The sequence below is a fragment of the Bacillus rossius genome, chromosome 1, assembly GCF_032445375.1.
Source record: "Bacillus rossius redtenbacheri isolate Brsri chromosome 1, Brsri_v3, whole genome shotgun sequence".
In the NCBI taxonomy this organism is placed as follows: Eukaryota; Metazoa; Arthropoda; class Insecta; order Phasmatodea; family Bacillidae; genus Bacillus; species Bacillus rossius.
Window position 1 is genome coordinate 49,572,323 of NC_086330.1, and position 24,271 is coordinate 49,596,593.

At 36.7% G+C, this 24,271-nt stretch overlaps 1 protein-coding gene across 2 annotated transcripts; it reads left to right on the plus strand.

Moving 5' to 3' along the window:
- Positions 1-4,967: 4,967 nt before the first annotated feature.
- LOC134535796 (uncharacterized) lies at positions 4,968-23,612 on the plus strand. Of its 2 annotated transcripts, none has more exons than XM_063375086.1 (5): positions 4,968-5,164; positions 7,096-7,312; positions 9,754-9,971; positions 14,394-14,697; positions 22,342-23,612. In XM_063375086.1, exons 2-5 carry the CDS (start codon positions 7,224-7,226, stop codon positions 22,658-22,660), a joined length of 930 nt encoding a protein of 309 aa, XP_063231156.1. In that variant the 5' UTR covers positions 4,968-5,164; positions 7,096-7,223; the 3' UTR covers positions 22,661-23,612. The 2 variants fall into 2 exon arrangements, with proteins under 2 accessions (XP_063231156.1, XP_063231150.1); XM_063375080.1 differs by having other exon boundaries at positions 4,998-5,164; positions 9,739-9,971.
- Positions 23,613-24,271: the final 659 nt, after the last annotated feature.

Below are 24,271 nucleotides of genomic sequence, written 5' to 3' on the forward strand. Positions count from 1 at the left end.
ATATTCATAATAGTTCGGTTCAAACGTTCACTAACTCCATTCTGAAATGGTGTTCTGGCAACATTATATTCTATCTGAATACCTTTAGTTCTGCAAAATGCTTGAAACTCTTTAGATGAATATTCGCCACCTTGGTCAACCCTTAGACGTGATATCTTACAATCAAATTTATTGCTTACTACTGCCTCATATTCTTTGAACTTGTCAATCACTTCATATTTATTCTTTAGCAAATATACATAAGTGAAATGAGAGTAATGATCAGTAAAACTTACGTAATATCGATAGGCATCGTACGTTGTTGGATTCAGTGGCCCTAAAACATCGGAACTTATAACTTCCAAAATTCTGTTAGGTTTCCGCTCCTGTGGTAAATGTATGCATTTATTTTGGGATTGTTTTCCATTCAAACATGTTTCACATACCTTTTTAGGCCGATACACTGATGAATGTCCCATTCGACGATGCAACAAATCACTGTCAATTTTCTCAATTATATTCACACTAACATTCCTAACATAAAGCTCAATAATATACAATGATCCTTGTTTGTTTCATTCCAATAATATCTTATTCAACATGTTACGAATTGACACTCTTCCTTCTTCAAAGACGACTTTATATCCCTTAAGTTCAATTTTACTTACTGACAGCAAATTGTAATCATGGTCTTTACATATTAATATATCTTCAATATTCACCGTGTTATTATTTTGAGTTAGTGCGTACAAATTTCCCTCCTTCTTTGCAGCAATACTCTGTCCATGTTTGGCAACATTAACTTGAATATCAATATCTTCACATTCTGATAAATAACAGCCCACATCTGAATTACAAAGATGTGTTGTTGCTCTAGAGTCAACAATAAACATATGACACCGTTCCGGCTGCCTCCCCGTCAAAGATATCAAGTTTTTGCGGAATGGGTCTCGTGGTTTGGGTTCGGCCAAGTGGCGGGAGGCAGAGACGTGTCCGTAGAGGTGATCCCTGGGCTGTTTAGGCCACCCAAGACGCCTTACACTACAAATGATACACTCTGCTGGGTGGTACCCACTAATGTTTCAGACAGAAATTATGGATTATTGATTGTATATTTCCTAACATCTATCCGGCCCAGAATGAATGAATTGAATAATGTAAATTAACCTTACTCAAATTCAAACTGAAAATACTCCTTAGTGTAACTATTTTATCCGTGGTAAATAAAAGTATGTGGTATCGGTGACAAATGACAGTGTATTATTTAAGTGTATCTGTATCGTTGACATAACATTCATATCACATATTTGATCCACAGAATTAATAAAATCACACTATGGTATAATTAAAATTATTAGCTAATCTCAGATGATTGGAATTCTTACAGGGGTTTTGTTCCTCATCAATCTAAGTGCAAAGTCATAATCAAGTTACAAAATTTAATATTTATGCAAAGATGTAAATCAATTACCTCAGGTTAAAATAAATTAATATTGTCTCTACTTTAAAGTTCAACTCCTGTTGAAAGTTACAACGAACCAAAATAAATTATGTATGTATTATGAGTGTGTGCCGTTTAGTGATCAGTCGGTGAGCGAACCTCTGGGTTTCAGTGGAAACAAATACTACACCAGAGTAAGCGTCTTAATCAATAGTTTCTGACTCCAAAATGAATTCCAATCATGTCCTACGTCTAAAACTATGTAATAATGGGATCCCGGTAAAATATCTGATAATTAAATTAACCAAGTTAACATGTATGAAGAATAGTTGTTACAAATATTGTTTAAACTTTCAATGCTTTTAGTATCTTGAAGAAATAATGTTTTTTTTTTTAATGTGGATAGAACTCTTGAACGTAAACGACGAAAGTTTCTACAGCGACGGGACGGGACTGGTACGAACCAACCTCGGTTTCAGCACACCACATCAAGGAAAAGAGGCCATCCTCGGTGATCATCGCACAGCGCGATCAGCGGACAAGGACATCCATCACTCTAGGACCTGGTAGAAGTAGTCCTCTGGGCACTCCTCTCGAACGGTCTCCTGGGGCTGGTATTCGGATTGGCTCACGGATCGTCCTTCTCTGGAATCTTCATCGTCGATTGGAAATGTTCCTCCACCTTCCTTCGGTCAGTCATGGTTCAGCAGGACAGTAGTACAGAAGTAGACTCGAGCTTCAACTCTTCATTGAATTTTTTGATTAGTCTTTAGCAGGTCAATTTGCGATTATCCTTCAACATTACTTATTCATGGTACGGTCTTTTATACACGTCGATAATGGATCAGCTCTCGTTGAAAGTATATGGTAATTCTTTGTAAATTATTTTATCTAAATCCAATTAATTCCTTACAAATATCTATAAATCTTCTTCAGTTTTAAGTAATTCAGCTTGACTTATTTTAAATGTTCATATTTCTCGTAGTAGCTATTCGTAGAATCCAACTTAAACGTGATTACGGCCGAACATTCTAAAGAACCTTTTTTTCTTTTGTCTTGTCAATAACCACCGCGATTCTCCCAATTTTGACAAAATGCAGAGGAAATAAAAAATAAATAATTTTAAATTTATGACCAAAGATAAAATCATAATCATAGACAAAGCAAAATACTATTCAAATCACACACAATTGCATAGAATAAACGAACCATAATTAAACTGATGAAAATGTTAAGCGTGAATAAAATAAATAAACTGATTTCTATAAAGTATAGAAATTACCTTTATACCGCTACGTGAAGTGTGGTTTTTATTACACATCAACCTCTACATGGTGCTATCCATCCCCTGGCTGCGACTGTTCGGGGTTAGAGAGCTCTGCGCGTGTACGGCTGTTCGGCGATGACCCCGCTTACAATGAAGAGGGGGGAGTTTTGAGCGAACAGTACGTGGCGGACGTTGCTGCTAAGACCTACGCGGTGATGCGCGGTGATGCACGGCCAGTGGTGTTGTAACTCACGATCTAGATGCGGTTGCGGAATTGGCGCGAAGGTGGCCTCTCAACGTTGCGCGAAGACGACCAGCTTCTTCGAGCTCCCGGTGGGTACTAACTCGCTCATGTAGCACAGCGCTACAGCAGGCCTGCCAATTGCGCGCCAGAAGCGCAGCGCTCGGGAAACAGACGCGGCCAAGTTTAGGACCTATTCGCACGTTGAACAATTGAATTAACAAATAAAAATATTTGATGAAATATACATTACATAGTTTATGTCTGTGAGAGAAAACCTGTGCCCTTGAATGCTATAGTCCGGCGGAAGCACATTGCCACACCCGGCGGAGTGCTTCCGCCGAGGTGGCCGGTAGTGGTGCTAGCTGCGGGTCGTTCGGCGCACTCACACTCGTTGCACCATGTTGCACGCGCGGGCGTGTTCGTAGTACACGGCTTTGAGAGGCGTCGGAGAGGCTTCGCGGCCTGTGCGACTAAGAGGCGCACTATCGGCTGGCGTCACATAATCATTTGTTTTTGAGAGTTTACAAGAGCTGAATTAGAATTAACTGTGTTTATACTTCTTTGCATTTCACACACAAAAGATAAATCATCCTGTTGTTCTGCAGTATTACAATGCTTTCTTTGTAAATTAGGACAATCAACCTATTTATGACCTTTCTGATTGCAAAAATGGCACTTAAAAGGAAAGAAATCTTTTTCAGTCAAGCTTTGTTGTGGTACATTACTTCTGTAATTCCTGGTGAATTTTTGTTGTCTTCTGAAATTTACATTACCTCTACTTGAACTATAAAATGATACATTTTGACTAGAACAATTACCTATGTCAAAATTCCTCAACTGCCTGTTTTCCTCTTGTATGAGTTTATTTTTTACAAATTGTACAGTTACACTTAATGGGTTTTGTGAAAACACTACATCAATTGAAGTTGTTACTGACTGAAATGTTTCTGGCATAGCAACTAAAAGTTGAGAAATTATTTCATCGTCTTGCAATACAGAGCCTGAATTTTTCAATTCTTGAACTTTCCTGTTAAACTGTTCCAGGAATTCACTGAGTGACCCTTTAGTAAACTTCATATTTCCCAACTGACGTTTCAATTCTACGCGAGCAGAAATTCCATCTTTTACATATGTTTCCTTTAAAGCATGCCACATTTCCTTTGCTGTATGTTTGTCTTGAATTATAGACAACACATTATCATTCACACACATAGCAATAATGTCCCTCGCCTTTGTGTCTATTTCATTGAACGTTTCATTACTTACACCTACCTTTTATCTTCCAATGCTTCCAGACACTTATTCCTTTCCAAATGTAATCGTACTCTAAATTCCCAGTTATTATATCCTGTGCCATCAAAAGGTTTTATAGAAGTTGTTCCGGAGTTCACATAGGTCGCCATTTTCTTGATTAAAAGTTTTTTTTAAAAAAAAATTCCTTTCACTGGCTTTTCATGTTATAACTCAAATTCCTATTTTTCTTTATGGGTATCCTGGGCCCATAACCTAATAGAATGAGGCACAGAGTTAAGTAATTCTTATTCAAATTTACTAATACATTAAATCTGATTTCACACATAGTTAACCACCATTGTCGTAACTTTACTTCAATTAAAGAATAATGAAGTCAATACTTCCATAGACAACACAACCACACAAGTCATATCAAACTTCAACAAAAATCAGTTCCCTGAAAATAAGGGACTAACCATGTCCTATCGTGCACTTGGAATATGGTTAGGGTACAGGTATTGTATATTCAACACCTAAACCCTTATTTTTGTTTCTTGGTATACGGCCCTTAATCTTGTGCATAACCTTAAAATTACCACGTGATGTATTATTTTTTTCTGTCGTATTTTAGTGAATTTGGTATTACAAACTTATTCATTAGTAGCTATGTGCATTAAAGAATAAAACCTCAAAATATTATTTAGTTTGGATGTTTAATTTCTTCACAATGACGAGTTTTTTTTATCGCGGTGTGCTGCTGCACCGGTTGGGAATAGAGCTCGTTTACTCTATGTGACGTCATACGCTTTTAGCTAAGAATGTGCAGTGAGGAGGAGTGGCCTTCCTTTTATTCTCTAATTACCTGGAGTTGAGAGTTCGTTCACAAACGTTGGCATCTGCAATTGTTTTTGCAAAATAGACAAGTAACTTTTTCCTTTCTTTTGGCAACTGTAATATGGAGTTCAAGCGCTTAAGTGCTGAAATTTCCAGAAAACACAATGTGAGTAGTTGCTTTTATTTGCTTTCATTGTTTGTGTTTTGCTGAATTGTGTTTTAAGATTATTACGAAACTATTGTCATGTTAAATGCTGCGTAACTTCTGTATACATTTAAGCTAAAAATATATTAGCCAAGCCAAGGCTATCAGATTTTTTCATGATTATTTAATTGATTTGAATATTTGTTTTTCTAGCGTTAGACGTAAGGTTTTCATAGTGATTTGTCTCCTATCCGTCGGTCGATCAGGTGTTATTCAGCCAATCAGAATTCCATCCATCCATCCATCCGTCCGTCAGTCAGTCAAAACCTTGCCTGCCAAGTTTTAACTTTTGACGAACGGATGGATGAAATTGTAACCTCAAAATGTCTGAAAGCATAACCTTTGTTTTCAAGTTTTTTTATTTTTTTATTTACAAGAGAAGTTTCCTCAAAATTATGAGCTATAATTGCTGTTGGCAGCATCCAAATAGAAAGATATGATTGACGTGTAGATATAATTTTTGTTAACTGTGCATACAGTACATAAGTTTATGTAAATAAAATAAAGTTACAGAATTACAGTGGTCAAAGTTAGGTCTGCGAGCTGTGCTCATGAAAATTGCATTTTTTTTTACAATATCAGTGTCACTTGGTGTACATACCTGAAATAGGCCTATTTTAAGTTCTTTATCAGTATAATCTATGAAGAAGCTGATTCCATTTTGACCATTTTGATGTAGTTTTTCTCTTACTCATGGATGTCAGTTTATAATGCACCCTTCCTACCTGAGTCTCAAGTTCTGGAACATCAACAGTGCAAAGAATGTTGACTAATGGCACCCAGCATGAATCTTCCTGGCCATAATTACGATATTCTGGCCAGTAAAATATTAAGCTGGCCAGTGAGGATGCATAAACTTAATCACTTAATAACTTATATCTGTGCTTTTCATCAGGCTCAAACATCCTTATACGAGGACCCTGGAAAACAGGTGGTTTATGTACTTCCGATCCCCTCTACTGTCAAAGCTATTGACAGGTGAGCAGTCCTCTGATTGGCTGTGCACCTTAAGAGTTGATGTTATTGACCGGTGTCTTGCTGGAAAAGGTAGTTGGTTTGCAATTGTTTTATGTGGTAAATTAGTTTCAGTTTTAAATAAAGGTATCTATATATATTTTTATTCAATCTTTGTTGACTGATAACATTGTTATTGCTGACGAAAAATGCTGAATTTTAATTTTAATTGGGTGTTTTCCCTGTACTAAGTGGAGTTGCATTGTTCCATAGTATTTTAAGACTGTTGTCATATGCTGGTTCGGCAAGTATAGATTTTTTATTTTTACCCTTCTTTATATTGTTTTTGTGTTCTTAATGCATATTGAAAGGGCTCTGCCAGTTTCTCCAATGTATGTACATCCACATTCTCAGCGTATCTGATAAAAAACAATTCTGGCATTGAAACTTTTCAGTGGTTGGTTTTACTCTGATCATGCTTTTAATTGTTGAATTTGACTTGAAAACTGTTCTTAGTAGGGTCCTCGTTGTCTCCCCGCAAACACTGGCAACTCGAACTGCGTATTCACGTACCGCACTACCGACCCCTCCACGTCCGCGGGCCTTTCGCTCTGTTCCCGTTTACATTTGTCGTCTGTGCTGTCCGTGCCGTCGCTCCCACGTCGCGCTATCTCTTGCCGAAACGTCTCGTGTTCGCGCCGTTCCCGCGCCGCGATATCTTTCGCCGCCGTCTTGAGTTCGCGCCTCCCCGCGCCACAATATCTCCCGCCGGCGAAGAGAGTAAAGAGACAGAGAAACAGACTAGTCTACCCCCTCACTCATCTTATAAGCTACGGCTCTCATCTTTTGCTTGTGCCACATGAACAAAATGGTTTTGCGCATCTGTATTCAAAATAACATTTTGTTGGTAATTTTCTATTGTGATTGTGTTTTTACAGATGCTTTTTTGTGAAGCCTTCTCTTAGAATTGGATTGGTGGTACGTTCTTGCCAGTTCTTGTCATTTGTAACACTTGGTACTATACTCGCTGCACTTCTAACTGGACGTTCTTTGGAGAGATTTCCCAATGGTCAACAAAATGGGGTCGACTCAACCTGATCGCTCCTTGTCATCTGGGATTCCCATTCCACAGTGGATAAACAAAGTGTGGGACAGGTAAGCATTATTTGGACTCATTGATTTTAATCATGGAAAAATGTAAAAGTTATGTGTGCTTTTTCTTAAACTGACGTGTTTACTGAAAAATTTTCTTGGTGAAAGTTCCATGTGATGTATCCAAGTTCATCCCTCGATCTTAATGGCATAATCATGTATACAGTACATTGATACTGTGGTATATGATGATTGCTGTAATAATTTAGTATGTCGAAAGATCCTGGACATAAGTGTAAGTTGCATGTGAAATAAATAATTTCCACAAGACCTGGCATAATTTTTTTGTATTGTGATAGAGTTTTAATTTGGCCAGGATCTTTTTACATACTAAACTAAAACAGCAAGCATCATGTACCACAGGATCGATATATACACGGTTATGACATCAGGATGAAGGGATTAACTTGGATACGTGATACTGAATAATTACAATGGGTTGGATTATTTGTGTCCTACCAATGCAATCCAAGCTATTCCCGGCAGTGCCAAACCTGGGTTTTTCGCTAGCAGGAACCATGGCGAGCGTTGCAGTAAGCCAATGGGTTTACTCAGTTCTCTATTCTCATATCACCCCTTGTCTCTAATGCCCTAGAAGTTGAGTTGTTAAGCCCTTATTCATTCACCCTTCCAGATGTTCATTAATAAATAAAGAATATACTCATGTAGTGAATTGTATTACAGATTTACAATGCTTAAATGTTTCTTGGATTTATAGCTTATATAGTTATCAAAATTATGAGGTTTTTTTTGGATTACAGTTATACATATTAGCAATTAGATTAGTTGGTGTAACCAGTACAACTGTTTACAGTTATATTATAATTATTTTTATTATTGTAACATTAATTGTATATTTCATGAGCCAATATTATGTATTTAATTATTTTATTGTAAAGAGGACAACCAAAGTATAACAGATATTACACATATGACTGCCAGAGACAACACACTTTTAACTTCAGGGTCTTCTAAGCATTATTCTTTGGAAACTTTATTCATTTGGTCATAGTTCAGCACTCTTACACGCTAACATCCAAGTTTTATTTCACTATGCAGTTAATTTGGTTTGCTGATAGCTATAGCTCCTTGGTTGCTAGGGACTGAAAGTAAATAGTTAGGAGGAAGGAGGAGACGCCATCGCCATCTTGCAGCGGGAAGACGTTTCTCGGCTGGGGCGAACCAAAGCCTTGGTTGCCGCCCGAGGAATTGAAGATTCGCGTCATCCGCGGTCGTGTACTATCTAGAATTCTCCATTCTACGAGTTGGGAGAATAGTATTTAGACTGAATAAGTCTTAGATAGGGAGTATCGGTGACATCGAGTGCCAACTTCCGCGTCGGTCCCGTTCGTCCCGTAGTGGTTCCGGACGACTGATGTCAGCGCCAGCTACGATCGGCCACGACGATTGGTGAGACCGATCCAAATTAAACCAGACTTTCTAGGACGAGAGGGAAGTCGATTCTTCAGCCAGACACCCGGCTACCTCAGATCTCCTGTAGTTCGCCAATTACAGCTTACAGCGTCCAGTGTTCCAGCGTAGCAGCAGACCACCTGGAGGTCCTGGGAAGAGAGCCTCAAGCCTCCGACAGCATATAGCTAGACCCGACATGGTATTCAATGTGTTCCAGTGACGTCATTTGCATCTACGTACAGACACCTAGGTCTGAACAAAAGTTAACATACAAAATACATTATTTTGGTTGTTCTCGCTTAATTACATGTTAACAGTAACTTCACGCCCATATTCAAGAACCCATTAAAGTCTTGTTTTCCAGCTATTATTATTTCATTTATAGCAAACGTCGGTTACTCATAAAATAGACCTGGTCAGAGGTAATGCAAATTTCCACTATTCACACAACACTACCAAATTTTCCTTTTAATAATTACTCTCTGGACAGTAACACAGTGCAGTGACGTGCTAGCTGGATTATCAGTCTGGTAGTCAATCCAGTAGCAGCGTTCCTGATATCCACTGCGAAGAGGGTAGGCGCCCAAAACCCCGCAAGAACACACCAGTAATTAAAGAGTGGTACCACCATATTTAACCACAGTGGCACCCATTATCGTGGGGCTTGTACAGTGGCCACACTACAAAGAGTATTAGCCAGATTTTAAACCACATTGTTTACAATTTTTTTAACATTCTGTATCTGCGATAGTCAAATAGTGGTTTAGTATTCAATATTGTTTTGGATTGGAAGCTGTCTTTTTTATTTTATCAGTGTTTAATTTTTGGAAACAAGTTTTAAAAAAATTCCGCATTTTAGTTATTATGATTTTTAGGATGAGATGTTGTGAACTTGAATACAACATAGCTGTTCTCAGTTCAGTACATACCATTTTTTAAGCATTGCTAACAGATTGAAACTAGTCAAACCAATGTTCAGCTCGTTTAAAAATGAGTGTGAACGCACATCCATGCAGTCATGATTGTGACAGGTATGAAATGGAGCCGTTCTCGCCGCAGTCTCAGGATGATGTGTTCTACATACGCTACCCGGGCATGGGGCATGTGGAACCCAAGGAAAACGCTGCTGCTACAGTGGTAACAGTTGGGCAGGGGCAGGACTCGGGCGTGACAGCATCAAAATCGGCCATTCATGACTTCTCCTTCCACACCCGCCCATGCCAGGAGTTCATCCCAAATGCTCCTCTGGGTGAGCCTACTTTTAACTTAATGTTTGATTGATTAAGTTAAATTGTGCACCATACTGTACACACTGTTTTGGAGGGTTATTTTGGTGCTTCACACTGTCTGTGCCAAATCATTTTGGCTGGTGAAAATGGGGTGTGGGGCTTGTATTCCTGCAGAAAATCAGAAAAATTTTAAAAACCATATGTTATTTAAGTGGTTTACAATGATCATTGTTTTTCTAAGGAACATTGAAAGGGCAATTAGTTTGCTAGCTGTTATATTTTGTTTGGATAGTAGACATATGTTTATTTCCTCTTTGTAAAACAGTATTTGGGGGAATTCCAGCTACAACATTATACAGTAAAGCCGAGGCCACACAGTCAGCTACGCTAGGTTCGCATCAGGTGGCCACACAGGATAGTCTAGTTTGTGATTTCGGAGGCACGCATGCTGTGGGATTCAAGTGATGATTGAAAAATAGCCTAAAACCAAAGACCTGGCGACATCGCTAACATAGCGAATATAGCGAACACAGCTTTTTTTGGCCAGTGACTCTTGAGATGAAGCTGGCTATATTTTATTCGCGTAGCGAACATCGTGAACATAACGAGCATAGCGCCCTGTGTGGCCGTAGCTTTAAACCCACTTAAGACTTTTCTCAAGGTACTTAGAAATTTAGACCTATTAACTGAAAAAAATTACTAAACGGGCAAATTTGTATGTATTTATTTGTGAATAGCTATATTTTAAACTTATTATGCAGAAGTTTTTGTAAGAGGTATTTAAAGTGTATTTCACTGTTGATTCCTTAAAACAACAATGTTTTACTAATAGTAAACAATTTGTGTGGTTTGGTTTTAAGAACAATGATAAATCAAGAAGCTATGTCTCGCAGTCTCATTAAATGTCAATCATTTGAATGTTACATGGTAAAATTTGTAATGTTAAGCTAAATGTTGCAAGACCTCAATGATAATTGACATAATAAACATATTATATACTTATTGTGCTGTTAGCTAAACAAAAAGTACTTGAATTGAGAGAGGAAAGATTGGTTCCTGACTTTGATTAGTTATTTTGGTTTTGTGGTTACTTATTGCATTGGCAAGAAGAAAGCATTCTGGTAGTCATCAAAATTCATATGTGGATTTAGAACCTCATACACTTGTAGGCTGGTTTAAAGCACATAGTGAGTTAGTGTCTGTGCATGAGTTCAAACTAGTGTGCACGAGTTCAAACTAGTGTGCACAGTATTATACTATACATATTATTAATAATAAAGTTGTTAGTCATTATTAATAATATTAACATCTTGGAAGTTTGATGAAATTTAAAATCAAAATAATTTTGTTAAATTAAACTTTCAAACTAAATTAATTTTTATCTAAATGAAAGTGTGTGTTTAACCATGATATATATTCCTTTCTCAGCAATTAAAAAAAAAAATTAAGCATGCTATTCTAATTTGACATATTTACTGTGATAGGTTGTGAGTATCTAACGAAGTCCTCGAAATATATCAAAGGAAATACACAATTTTTATATAAAACAAATAATTTAACTTAAGCTGAGAGAATTAATTTAAGTTTCATGGTGAAATATTAATAACAGATAAGTGATTTTGTATTTTAATATAGGTGGGCTTTATACTTATACTTATACTTATACTTATAGATACAAGCAGAAGGTGCTAAAGCAGTTAATGATGGAATATCATTATAAAGTGCAGTGGAGTCCTGTTAATTAAGTCCTGTTAATCTGAAAATGTTTTTGGGGTAGGGACACACTGGCAGTCAGTAAACAGTAGCACTTGAGGTTTTTTTCACACATTTATTATACACTTCAAAATTAAAACAATGTTGATGCATTCAGAAAACAAAAGAATAACCAAGGGAGCTTCTGAAGCATGGAGCTTCAAAACCATGGTAGTCTGTGAACAAAGTTTTCTTGCCTTAATTTGACAAAATTTTCGTAATTTTCTCTAATGGTACTGTTCTGACTTACATCCCATGCAAAGTTATGCAAATCAAAATTAAACACTTAAAAGGGAATACTTAGGCATTATTGATCCACCATGCAAACAAAATCATTTAAAATGGAAATATTAATAATCTTCTACCATTGGAAGTTCACAACAGTTGGCTCTCAAGTAGAAGTAATCATTAATTTGAGAATTAAAGTTAATAGCGGGCTCTCTACTTGCCGCCGGAAAGCGCAGGTCATTTCGGGATGAATACTCATCTTCAGTTGCGTCACTTGTCCAAGCAAGTCCGTTGTCGGGGCGTCAAGGAACTGGCATTACTCCTAGCTGACTTGTCTGCCTCTGCAGAACAGAGCCCAGCGAGTGGAGGTTCATGGGGAGCCCTGGAATGGCTTGTTGATGACCCCTGTATTGGACTACTCTCTCTGGATGCCACTTGCTCGGCGAGTGGAGGGTATTTAGCTCTGGATACCAACTAGCGATTTTGCTTGCTGCTCCAATCGTCCCGGTTTCTCTGGTCCGGAGTCGCAACTATTCGCTCTGCTTGGCTTGAAGTAGTTTCCTCGGGTGGTCGTGTTGCTCCTTGCCGGTCACAGCGCTTCCCTGCACTTGCTTGCAGACAGGCACTCATCCGTGAATGAAGGTCGTGGGTGTTGGACTCAGGCCTGTGCTCGAGCTGTGACGTCTATGGTAGCACCTGTGTCGACTGCATGTGTTACTTGTTTACGGTTTCCCCACTGGCCTGGCGAGTAATCACTCATGGATGGAGGACTCAAACACAATGCCTATACAGGCAAGACTCTCAACATCCCTCTTTGGTATCATTCACTACAGTTCTTTGCCACGCTGACCAGCACCTCGATGCCTTCCTCTGTGGCGTTGGGCTGGTCTTCGGCCAGGTTCGGATGTTGTCGCACGTCGGTGCACCTCGTGGTGTGACTCCTGATGTACTGAGTAACAGGCAGCCTGCTTGGCATCTTTACATACTGGTCTGGGATTGACCGAGAATATTCCAACTAGCCCGACAAATGTCTCGCTGAACTAGGGTCTGTTTTACTGCGTCTTACTGACTCCTGCATCATGTTCAGCAACTTAGAGTTATGTAACTCGCTCAGCGACTAAGGAGGAGACGGGCATACTCCTCGTTACAATCTGCGTAATCTGAATGATTTTAGAGTGAAAAGTATTTTAGTAAAAATTTGCCATGTTTTTGTATTTAAAAACAAAAAAACAAACATTCTGATGTTTTGATCTATTTGTCAACATTTAAGTGATTTCATGCTTGTAAGAATGTTATATAGGCTGTGTTACTTGATAACACAACAGCAATTATTCGGCTAACCCGAAAATATGGTAATCTGAACTGGTCTCGGCTTTAATTAGTTTGGATTAGCGGGACTCTTCACTTTAAAGTATTTTCTGATACCTACAAGATGATTTCCATTTATTTACAGTTAAGTGTAAAGGAATTTTTATTATCAAGCACCAAAAATGTGGGTTTCTTCAGGTACGTTGTAATTAGATTGCACTGTAAGTACTACATATTAAGTCAAGCAATGTTAGAAACAGTATTGTAGCAGGATTCACTTAATTTTTATTTTGCGTGCTGTTCTTGGTTGTTAGCCTGTGGTTTACATTGTGAATGATACTGGCCAGCTATCCCTGTGTGCAGCAAAGGTATGCTATAAGATCGGCACTTGGTTGATTGCTGGATGAAAGGAAATGGAGGTTATGGGTTGTTGGTATAGATATAAAGTTTCATTTTGTGATTTTTTTAGTATTTGTATAACATTTTTTCTCTTATGTATATATATAATGATTGCCAGTGAAACTAGCTAGTTTAGGTGTAGTCCTAGTTTAAAGAAATTAAAAAAAATTATTCAAGTATTGACAGAGCATTTACCTTTCACTCCACTAGGTTGTGCTAGAGCTTTCATTGTCCTCCTTTGCACTTTGATCATTGTTTTTCTAACATAAGAGCAGTTTGAGAAATGGTGTGATTTACCGAAGTTAGTTCGTTAAAGTATTAACATAAAGGGGTTAGTAGCTTTTTTGCTTGTAGAACAAAACTGATGGCCTTAGATAATTGCCAGTGTGTGTGTGTAATAGATGTATTAATTTTTTTTTTCATTTAGTTGCAAATGTTTTTGGTAGTGTACTAAACTTTTATGTTTTTACAAGTCATTATGTTCTTGCATTAGTGTTGGAATGTAAATAGTATTTCTTGGTTTTGTACATCTTTTCTTTCAGGTTGAATTGTCCTATCCACAATTTGTTTCTGGTATTTTTGGAGTGCGGGGCAAGGTGGGCGCCGACCAAGGTGGTGCAGTCTGGTTTGACATGTGCAGTGTTTAAGCATGCACTGTTGCTGTGGCGAGACAACCACGCCCCCCGACCCCGGCGTGCGGTAAGGACCGTGCCCTCGGGGCGGTGTGTTGTGAGTTCCACTGTGTGTGCTCTCAGAGCGCAAGCCGGCGGTCGCGTCAGCCGAGCCGGGCAAGATGCGCGTCAAGTCCCAAGGCACGGATGACGGCTTCAAGGGGGAGGGCGCGGCTTGCGGCAAGTCTGTGGTGGAGGTCGCCCACCAGATGATAGCCGAGGGCAAGGTGGTGCCCCGCCCCGGGGAGGACGGCGCCCTGTCCCAAGGGTTCGACTTTGGCCGGCGTCGGGGCAGCAAGTCTTTGCCCGCGACTCCCTTGAGCACGCCTGCCGGGTCGCCGGATTCTTCTCCTCGGCAGAACCGCAGGGGCATTATGCAGCATAACAGGTACCGTTCACGAATACCTACTGTCATACAAGGCTGTAAATTATTTTGGTGTTTAACCTTTCTCCTGAAATACTTGTAGGCCAAGGAGATTCTCAAGGGGTTCCATGAATATTTCAATTTCAAATTTCGGTGAAAGTGGTAGGGATAATATGTTAAGATTACATACCTGCCAACTTTTACGGATAGAGGCGTTGTTTTATGGTTTTACGGAGCCTAGATTTTTTTTACGGATTTCAAAATGTTTTTAGTAAATTTATAAATTTGCTGAACAGGTAATTTTGAGTTTGTAACGAAGAGGTCTGTATTAGAGAGACAACAAGCATGGTCGTGGATGCCAAACAAAGAAGCATCTTTGTTCTTGACATCGTCATTCTCACTGGCTCTTTCCAACGAATCAAATTTGTTTACATGAGGCAGACTTTGATGTCAAGGCAGAATGGCAGTTCTTGTGATGGGATTGTGGTACTATAAAGAGACAAGCTGCAAAGGCAAGTCTTCACCATGTGTACCAGGAGCAAATTATGACACCCAGACAGCTTTATGAGTGGGCTAAAGACAATATCAATTCAATGAATTTTGCATACACTACAATCCAGCAGCATAAGGATGAAGAAATGTTCTTGAAAGATTGAATAATATCTGCCAGGACTATTGAAGGTACCTTGTACCCTGTGAGTAACAATAAAGTGTTGACTAAACCATACTCCTTCTCAACATCTTCAAGAGTGGTCGAAACAAGTAGAAGTAACAATGATGAAACAGATTTCACAGAAATTGTTGGTTTTGTGACCATGCCAGTATGGTGATTTCTGGTGGTTGGCATGTGTTCTTAATTCATTTGAAGAAGAGCAGGAAATTAAAGTAAGTTTTCTTCATCCTCATGGTCCATCTCTGTCAAATTTCACGTACCCTGCAATACCTGATGTTCTTCGTGTACATCGAAGCAACATTCTAACAAAAGTGGACCCATTAACAGCAACAGGAAGAGTTTATACAATGACAAAGACGGAGACAGAAAATGCAAACAAAAGGCTTTTGGCAGTTATGCGCAGCTCTGAGTCTTTTTGTAACTACTTTGCCTTGTACTGCCTTGTACTACATATATACACAATTCCCTTGATGGAATATACCTATCAGTTGGACAAAGTTACTATAAGTTTGATCTATAAGGTATACCTACAGCCTGTTCATAACTCTTAAACAATATTGTAGAAAATATTATAATTATTATTAAGTTTGCTTGGCTTATTATAATTAAATATCAAGTCTTATTATCATTAGTTAAAAAGGCATGCTAAAAGTTCATAGGCAGTGCAAAACGAAATCATTGTTCACAAAAAAAACTCTCAGAAAGTCGAAGTGTAGGTCCTATCTACCTTGCTCACAAGCATCTATGGCTCATTACCTCTGTGGCAAAAAATTAAAAACCCATGACAATACATAAACTCTATTTTTTGATTGATTTTATTTTTACTTGCGATTGGGCTTCAGCCCAATTTCTGAAGCCTCTACCTCAAGTCCTTTTCTCTTCTGATATATATGTATATATATATATATATGTGTGTGTACATATCTGTATGTGTATATATATATATATATATATATATATATATATATACACACACACACATACATATATATATATATATATATATATATATATATATAAAAAAAATTAAGCAAAAATATTATTTCTTCACGAGAATCAAAACCGGAACTGAGAATCAAGGTTCTTAATGTAAAGTGGAACCGAACCTACCAATAAAAACTAGAACCACAGCCTAAAACCCTTTTAAAAGTACAAAATCAGTAAACATGTTGCCTATTGGGTCAAGAAATTAAAAATAATTTTTAGAATACAAAAAATAAATATATATATATGTATATGAAGATCACTGGTTCATAATTTGGTTTTTCAAAAATATTCATTTACACATAAAAGAGGAGTACACTCTTTGAACAAGTCTAAAACATTTTATTGCGTATTTTTAAGCTAACCTAAAACCTTGATACATGTAGGTCTAATCGATGCTGGCATCAAAATCCTGATGCCGAATATACATTCTCATTTTATGGTTCAGCATTTTTAGCACTCATTTATATATTTCTATTATAATTCAAATGTATTTTTTTTGTTTTAAATTCTACAGTTCTAACATACAATTTTATAAATACAATATTTTTTGCTTCCATGCTTTGTTTACATTGAAGTTGGACATTAACGTACGAATGGCCAGAAATCTTAACATTCAATCGGCCAATATTTGAGAGGAACTAAAAGCCACCATTGTGTCATTACAATTTTTTTGTTGTTATTTATTGAAATTTTATCTTGGTTAGAGCTGAGTTCACACAGAAAAATGTTTGTAGCAGCCAGTCACTATACAAACATAGACATTAAATTAAAACATATTTTTCTTTAACCAAGACAAAAAATTATTGCCTAAAAATTGTAGGAACCAAGATGGCATCTTTTGGTTCTTATATCTCCTCAATTCATTGTGACAGGTGAACTATACTCTTTGACATACATTTTTTGTGTGTTATTACACCCCATTTGTGACATTGAAAGAATGTTTTGTTTACCTGTCCCATTTCTCACAAAATAAATGCTTTGTTAACATTATAGATCACAAATTATGAAGTTACTGAAACATACAAAAAAAAATCTGGAATCAAAACCAAGTTATGAAAAATCAGTTTATGTTTTGGTTTTTTAAAGGAACAGAATCCAGAACCAAAGAATCGGGAAACTGCACAGGCCAAGACTGTTAAGTGTAGATTAATACTTATAGAGATGTATTTTACTACAGTCTGTTCCAATACGGCAGTTATACGGCTAGTCTGTAAATATGAAAATACAAACAATTTTTGGCCCCAATTAGTTTGGTTTAGCGGGACTCTGCTGTATATAGTATTAAAGTTAGATTCATACAATCCTGGATATAGAAACAAGTACGAGTTTCTCTGGTAGTTGTGCAAGTTTCCATTTTTAATCGGCAATGAACTCGGTGTAGCAGCAATCCTGTTGGAATAAACCTGGGATCTTATTGCTTTACGCTCCACTCCTGTCATTACTGTTTCAGATGTGGATGATGTCGTTCTGAGCTCGTCATTGTTTGGGATTTTACACATTTATGTGATGCCCATACCTGTTTAATTATGCGGGTTTTCAAATTGTCTCACTGTGACATGTCTATTGTACTACTCCTATCTCAGAAAGTATTGGTTTTCAGTTTCCTGGTCCATGTTTTTATGTGAAATCTTAAATAATTAATTATATGATGTTCCATACATAAAATGACTGTGTAGTCTGTTTGCTACCTTTCAAAAAGTCCACATTGAATGCCATGTCTGTGTCGCACACTATTTGAGATACTTATGTAAATGAATGAATTTTCCAATCTGTAAGAAAACAGTTTATGATTGTCAAAGTCTCAAAACTAAAGTTTAATTAGGCACTGCTTACCTGAAACAAAATCAAAATAATCATAGATTGTATTTAAAGCAATATTCAAGTATTTATACTTTAGAATGAAGAATTTAGTCTAAAACATTCAAATTTAAATTACTGCATGAGTTATATGTTTCATGAAAAATCCAGAGAACTCTTTTTAAATAAGATTACTAGGTTTGTAACAAAAGACAAAATTATATGATTAGGTCTGGAAAAATTATACACAACCAATGTTATTCCAGGGTGACGATTGGTCGGGAAATTCGGGAAAACCTGGAATTACCCAGGAATATTTTGCCTCTGGAAAAATACTGGAAATACCCAGGAATTTATTCACCCCTCGGGAGATTTGCTATTCTTCCATACTGTAATTATCGTCTAACGTTAAAGTTGTTGATTATGTACATCTGCAATTAATATCGATATTGAATATATATTAAATAGCAATGGATTGTGTAATAAATATTTAATTTTAGAATAAGAGACGACATGGGAGAGTCAGCATCCACAGACGAAAGCGTGATCGGCAATCCTGACGCCATTCATGTTTACGTGTGTGACTGTGACGCTCAGAGAAACGTTTTTAGAACCTAACGCCAGAGCGCAGCAGAATTAAGATTGTTTACCATGCGTAATTCCAATTTTCTTAAAAAAAAAAAAAATAAATAAAAAAGTTTAATATTTTATTCATTGGATAATTTATGGATTCAGTTTATTAAATTTTCATACGGTATATCTTTTAACTAATTGTTGTTTGGTTTTATAACAGCTAATACTTTTTTAGGTGTAAACTTTTATCTTGTCAATAGTTGGCAACACTTCATCTAATGCACCAATATCATTGTATCTGTAATGTGCATTTGCACGGAAAGTAACGTAATTCGGCATTTTGTTAGGATATGTTTACGTAGGCAGGCTTGGAAGTAAATTTATATTTTAAGTATAATTTAGTATTACAAAGAACGAATAGACTTAGTATAGAAAATGAGTTAAATATTCTGGAAAAATGAAAATAAATTTCTGGAAAACCTGGAAATACCCAGGAATTTTATTCTAGGGTTGGAGTAGTCACCCTGATTACCTATCTCGTTTAAAATCTTAAAATTATATTAGGTACTACCAAAAAGTGATAGTAATGACCATTTATGGTAATTGCAGTACCTAAGTATTAATTCTTACACCATAAATACAAATACATCAACTTACTAGTAGTGTTGAAATAATTCTGGAACTTTTCAGTCTATAATTGGTTTTCACTCCAGAGAAAATAATTATTTACATTTAAAACAAAATCAATTGTTCTTCATCTATACTAATATTATAAAGCTGAAGAGTTTGTTTGTTTGTACGCGCTAATCTCAGGAACCACTGGTCCGATTTGAAAAATTCTTTCAGTGTTGGATAGTACATTTATCGAGGAAGGCTATAGGCTATATTATATTATAACATTAGGGATCCTTACTAAAAGTCCAATTTAGAATCAAATGCATTGGAGGGGGTTAGATACAACATGCAGTACACGTACAAAGTGTGTGTTGACAATGCCGCAGGCGCTAGAAGTTTATTTCCTATTGCCTATTAACATTGTTGCCACGCACTAGATGCCTTATCATTCTTAATTTTCCCATACAAGTAAAAAACACCTGTGAGATATTAACAACGAAGCAATCAGTACCCTCATAAGAGTATAATTAGTATTTAAATACTTTTTATCACTTTAAATCGCAAACCTAAACTATTGTTTTTTTTCCTCTCTCTGTGTTTAATTTGTTTTTTTATTGCCCTTTTTTTCAAGTATATATATTTTACAGACTTGAAACTTCACAGTAATGTTCCTTATGTTACGCAGGATGACATTTTCTGAAAATTAGATCCCATGGGTGGTTAAAACCAGGCAACAGTGGGTACTTTGTGTGCATGAGAACAGGATTTTGCATTGTTCATGCCTTCTGCGTCTCCATGGCAACGGGCATCGCGCGGCAGTGGCATACCCACAAGGAGGGGCATGTATAATGAGCGGCGCAAGAGTGATCTGCCTGTAGGCTGCCGTAGCGAAGTACGGGTACATCAGTTGTACGTTGCGTGCATGAGTCGGGAAACCATCGGTGCTATTCATTTTCTCTCCGGTACATTATACAGCATTGTAATAAATTTTCACTGAATTTTTTTTTATTTATCATTACTGTAAACGGGAGAGTGGCTTAATTTTTTTCCATTAGTATAGCCGTGCGAAGCCGGGTCGGGCAGCTAGTCTAAGATAAATGTCCAGTCTGTATTATCACATAAACATAGTGAAATCACTTTGTACTTGACTTTCATTTTGCGAATACTAGTAAAACATAATTATTAATAAATAATAAAATATGTACCTGGTCTTACACAGCAGAGAGTAGAAGGGCTGTATTGTTTGAGTTAGGTCAGTGCTTACATTTTCTTACAAAAGGTTTAAAAATGTTTTAAAAAACTCTTGGTGATTTATTAAAAATTCTTTAAATGTGGATTTAGAAAAAAATAAATCTAAATAAATCTAGTAGCTATATTATCCTCTTTAAGTAAACTGTGAGAAGATTTATCAATAAATTCTGGTGTTTGGTGTAAGAATTTGAAAGATCTGCAGTCAGTAGATAAATTCATTGACTCTTAACTCTTAAATACAGTCAAACCTCTATATATTGTTTTTCAGGGGACCAACAAAAAAATTCAGTATATGCGGGCATTCAATAGATGTGGACTTCACTCTTAGATTTTGAAAAAAATATTTCAACCTCAAAATTAGTGTCAGAAATATATCAGTTACTTGTCATTAAAGTTTAATCAATTGAAAAAAAAATTAAAATGCAAGCTTTTTACTTAATTCAATTTACACTTAATAAAAACATACCCTATGCACAATAGACCTACAATTCAATATCAGTTTCTTCAATAATCCTAATTCGTTCATCAAGTTCATCAAGTTCTCACCTATTTACTATGCCGAGACATTTTAATCGCTCTAAAACGTTAACCTCACTTTTGCACTTTTTATTAAGTCAACATTCACGCACATGTAAAGAAAAAACCGATCAGATTCTGGAAGTAACATGTGCCATAGATTAGGATAGCATGCCCGAACAATAAAATACCGACCTACAGAAATGCGTTCACGATACTGCACAGGAATCAAATTTTCAACGCCACAGCGGACGCCATATTGGTTTCTTTATACCTTATAAACGAGACGTCTCAATGCTCAGACATAATAAGGGACATGTTTATTCTTGAAGTGATTTTATATACGTACGGTATAAAATGTTTTGTTTTTTACGTTACCATTTTAGCAGACATGAAAAAGCTTCGTACATAAATACAAGTGGATAGTGTGGCAACGTTTCGTGACGAGTCGATTTCACGGAAATATGGCACCAATGTTAGCCATCTACTGTTTGTTGACAGTTCACTCGTTGCTATTATAAAATGGCTGCAGATTTAAGGTGATTTTTACTACTTCTGTATACTATCGTTACGGTTTTTATGACGGTTTCTTTCTAAGAAATAGTTATTTCTGCAAAATCTTTATGGTTAAACGATCATCTATTATAATTTATAGTGACGGGACCACATATTTTGTACAATAAATGCAAACAAAACGATAATTCGAACATCGGTACAAGCAGGCTTTTTTAACCTTATTTGTATTGCAATTTTGCCGGGACCGTAGAAAGTATACGATAAACACGGACAATCGATACATGCGAGTTCGATAGATAGAGGTTTGACTGTACCTAGCTTTGTCCACCACCATGTTGGATTTTTTTTTGGCCAATTCCAAGCATTTAAGAAGAAATATTTTAAAAATAGGACCATTGTAAAGTTTTTGAGTTACGCAGCTGTATAAACACAGAAAATCAACTCTTTGTGAGTGATTCAGATTGTAATAGGCAAAAATTTTAACTGCATGTGTTCATTTCCCCGAATTTCTACGAACACCAGATATCATGTAGAACTTACCTGGTGCTAAATTTTACATGAAAAAATAATTTGCAATTGCCAGTAAAGTGGTACATCTGTAGGAATGGCAGTAAATTAAAATTATGATGTGGAAATGCAATACTCAAGGTGTAGTTAGAAGCTGGGCCTTCAAAACTTAATTTCTCTCTGTGCTGTCTGGCGTCAGAGCCGTATGCCAACGGTGCAAGTAATTTGTGCAGGTACTTCACCGGTGCGTTCCTGCAGAAGACGGAGCCGGACCAGGCCAAGCTCCCCGGCGGCTGGCTGCTGTCGGGCCTGCTGGGCCACCAGCTGGCCGAGCCCGCCCCGTCCCCGTCCCCGTCCACGGTCGCGCAGGAGGGCGACGCGGGGCTGCGTCGCAACAAGTCCCTGACCTCGCTGGCCGTGCTGCGCTCCATCACCGAGGGCACCTCCGACGACGAGGGCGACTGCCCCCCGCCGGAGCAGCGCCCCAAGGTGGTCCGCCCCAACCCCTCCCAGCTCCGCGAGATGAACTTCCTCTCCCCGACGTCCATGTAGGGGTGCGGCGAGTGAGCTTGGCAAGCTCTATCACTTTTGCAATACAACACACGTTTTTATACTACTAACTTCTATCATGAAACAAAAATGAAATGTAACACCATTCTTCAAACCGAATTTTTTTTTTTTTGAGTACTCAGATTTTATTTACTTCCAATAAATAAATTTGATTTAGTACACAGTAATTATCAAATTTTTTAGGTGATGTTGATTGAATTTCCTTGTTAGAACCTGAAGTTTACCATTCCTTTAGTACGTACTAGTTATAATTATGTAGTATACTGTTCAGTTTCTTAATTAGTTCCACTGTGCTTGGATGTTTATGTAACTATTTGTTTATGTACCTCCAATTTCTTGATTTCATTTTAAAATTTAATAATATTTAACAGTCATTTATTGATTAATTGATTTTAAGCATATCAATAATTATAGTTTTGTTTCTAACAAATTAACTAAACCATTTCATGGTTGCTAAGTAATGCTCTTTAAAAATTGTATTATTGTGATTTTAGTTTTGCCCTCTGCAAGACTTATCTATGTTAAATAATTATAGTTAATAATTTTGATATTTTTGTCTTTGTATTTGTGTATTGTTTGCACACACCAGTTCTATTTATCTTGCTCAGCTTTTAATTATGTACTATTATATAGATTGCAAGGATTTATAAAATTTCATTTGCCTGCTTTATCTGGTGTTTTCATACAAAAAAATTTGCAATTTTTTTCTCATGATAATGGCTTTCAAAATACATTTTGAAAATACATAGGTTAGAGATCACTATGTCTAAATAAACTAAGTAATCTGACGTACCTGCAGAAGTGTCAACATGCTAACGCCGTAATTGATTATGAGTTAAGTGTTGTGATTTTGAGAAATATTGTGTATTCTTACTGTGTGTATTTGCTGTGTGATTTAATATGAAAAAAAAAAAAAAAAGTGGATAATACATTGTGCAGTTTTTCACTTATGATTGAATTGTATTATACACTTTTGCATGTTTAATCAATGTTGGCTGATTAATGCTGTAGTGTTTTAACCCAAGTGGTTTTTATAAAAAAATAATTGGTTTTTTAAATAATGTATTTTTAATATTTTTAAATAGAATTTCTTAATATTTTTAATGAAAGGTCTAGTTCCACTGTAATAACAACAATAGTATGCTCATTAATGTTTCTTGTGATTTACAGGAACTAAAAATTTTATACTAATCAAGATCTTAGCATTTTAATTATCTGAATAAGTTGTAAATTATACCCGGCTAAATACTCATCTAAAATTAAAATAATTAGCTAACTGTCCACAAAGTGTAAAAAAAAAAAAAAAAAAAAAAAAAAAAAACTTTCTGTGGAAAATTCTTGCCTGTACGGTAAATCTCCATTCTGTGGGAAACATCCATTCTATGGATAATCCTCTTCCTGTGGGGAAATGTCCTTTCTGTGGTTAGGTTCCAGTCAGTTGTGTAGATTTGTTGGACTCAGTTCATTTTAATGAATAAAACAAAATCTTGCAGTCTGTGGAAATGGGAATGTGTACAGGAAACCCTTTTCAGAAGTTTCCAACTAAGTTATTTGTTTACATATATAAATTAACATTATTCACACCTGATTTAA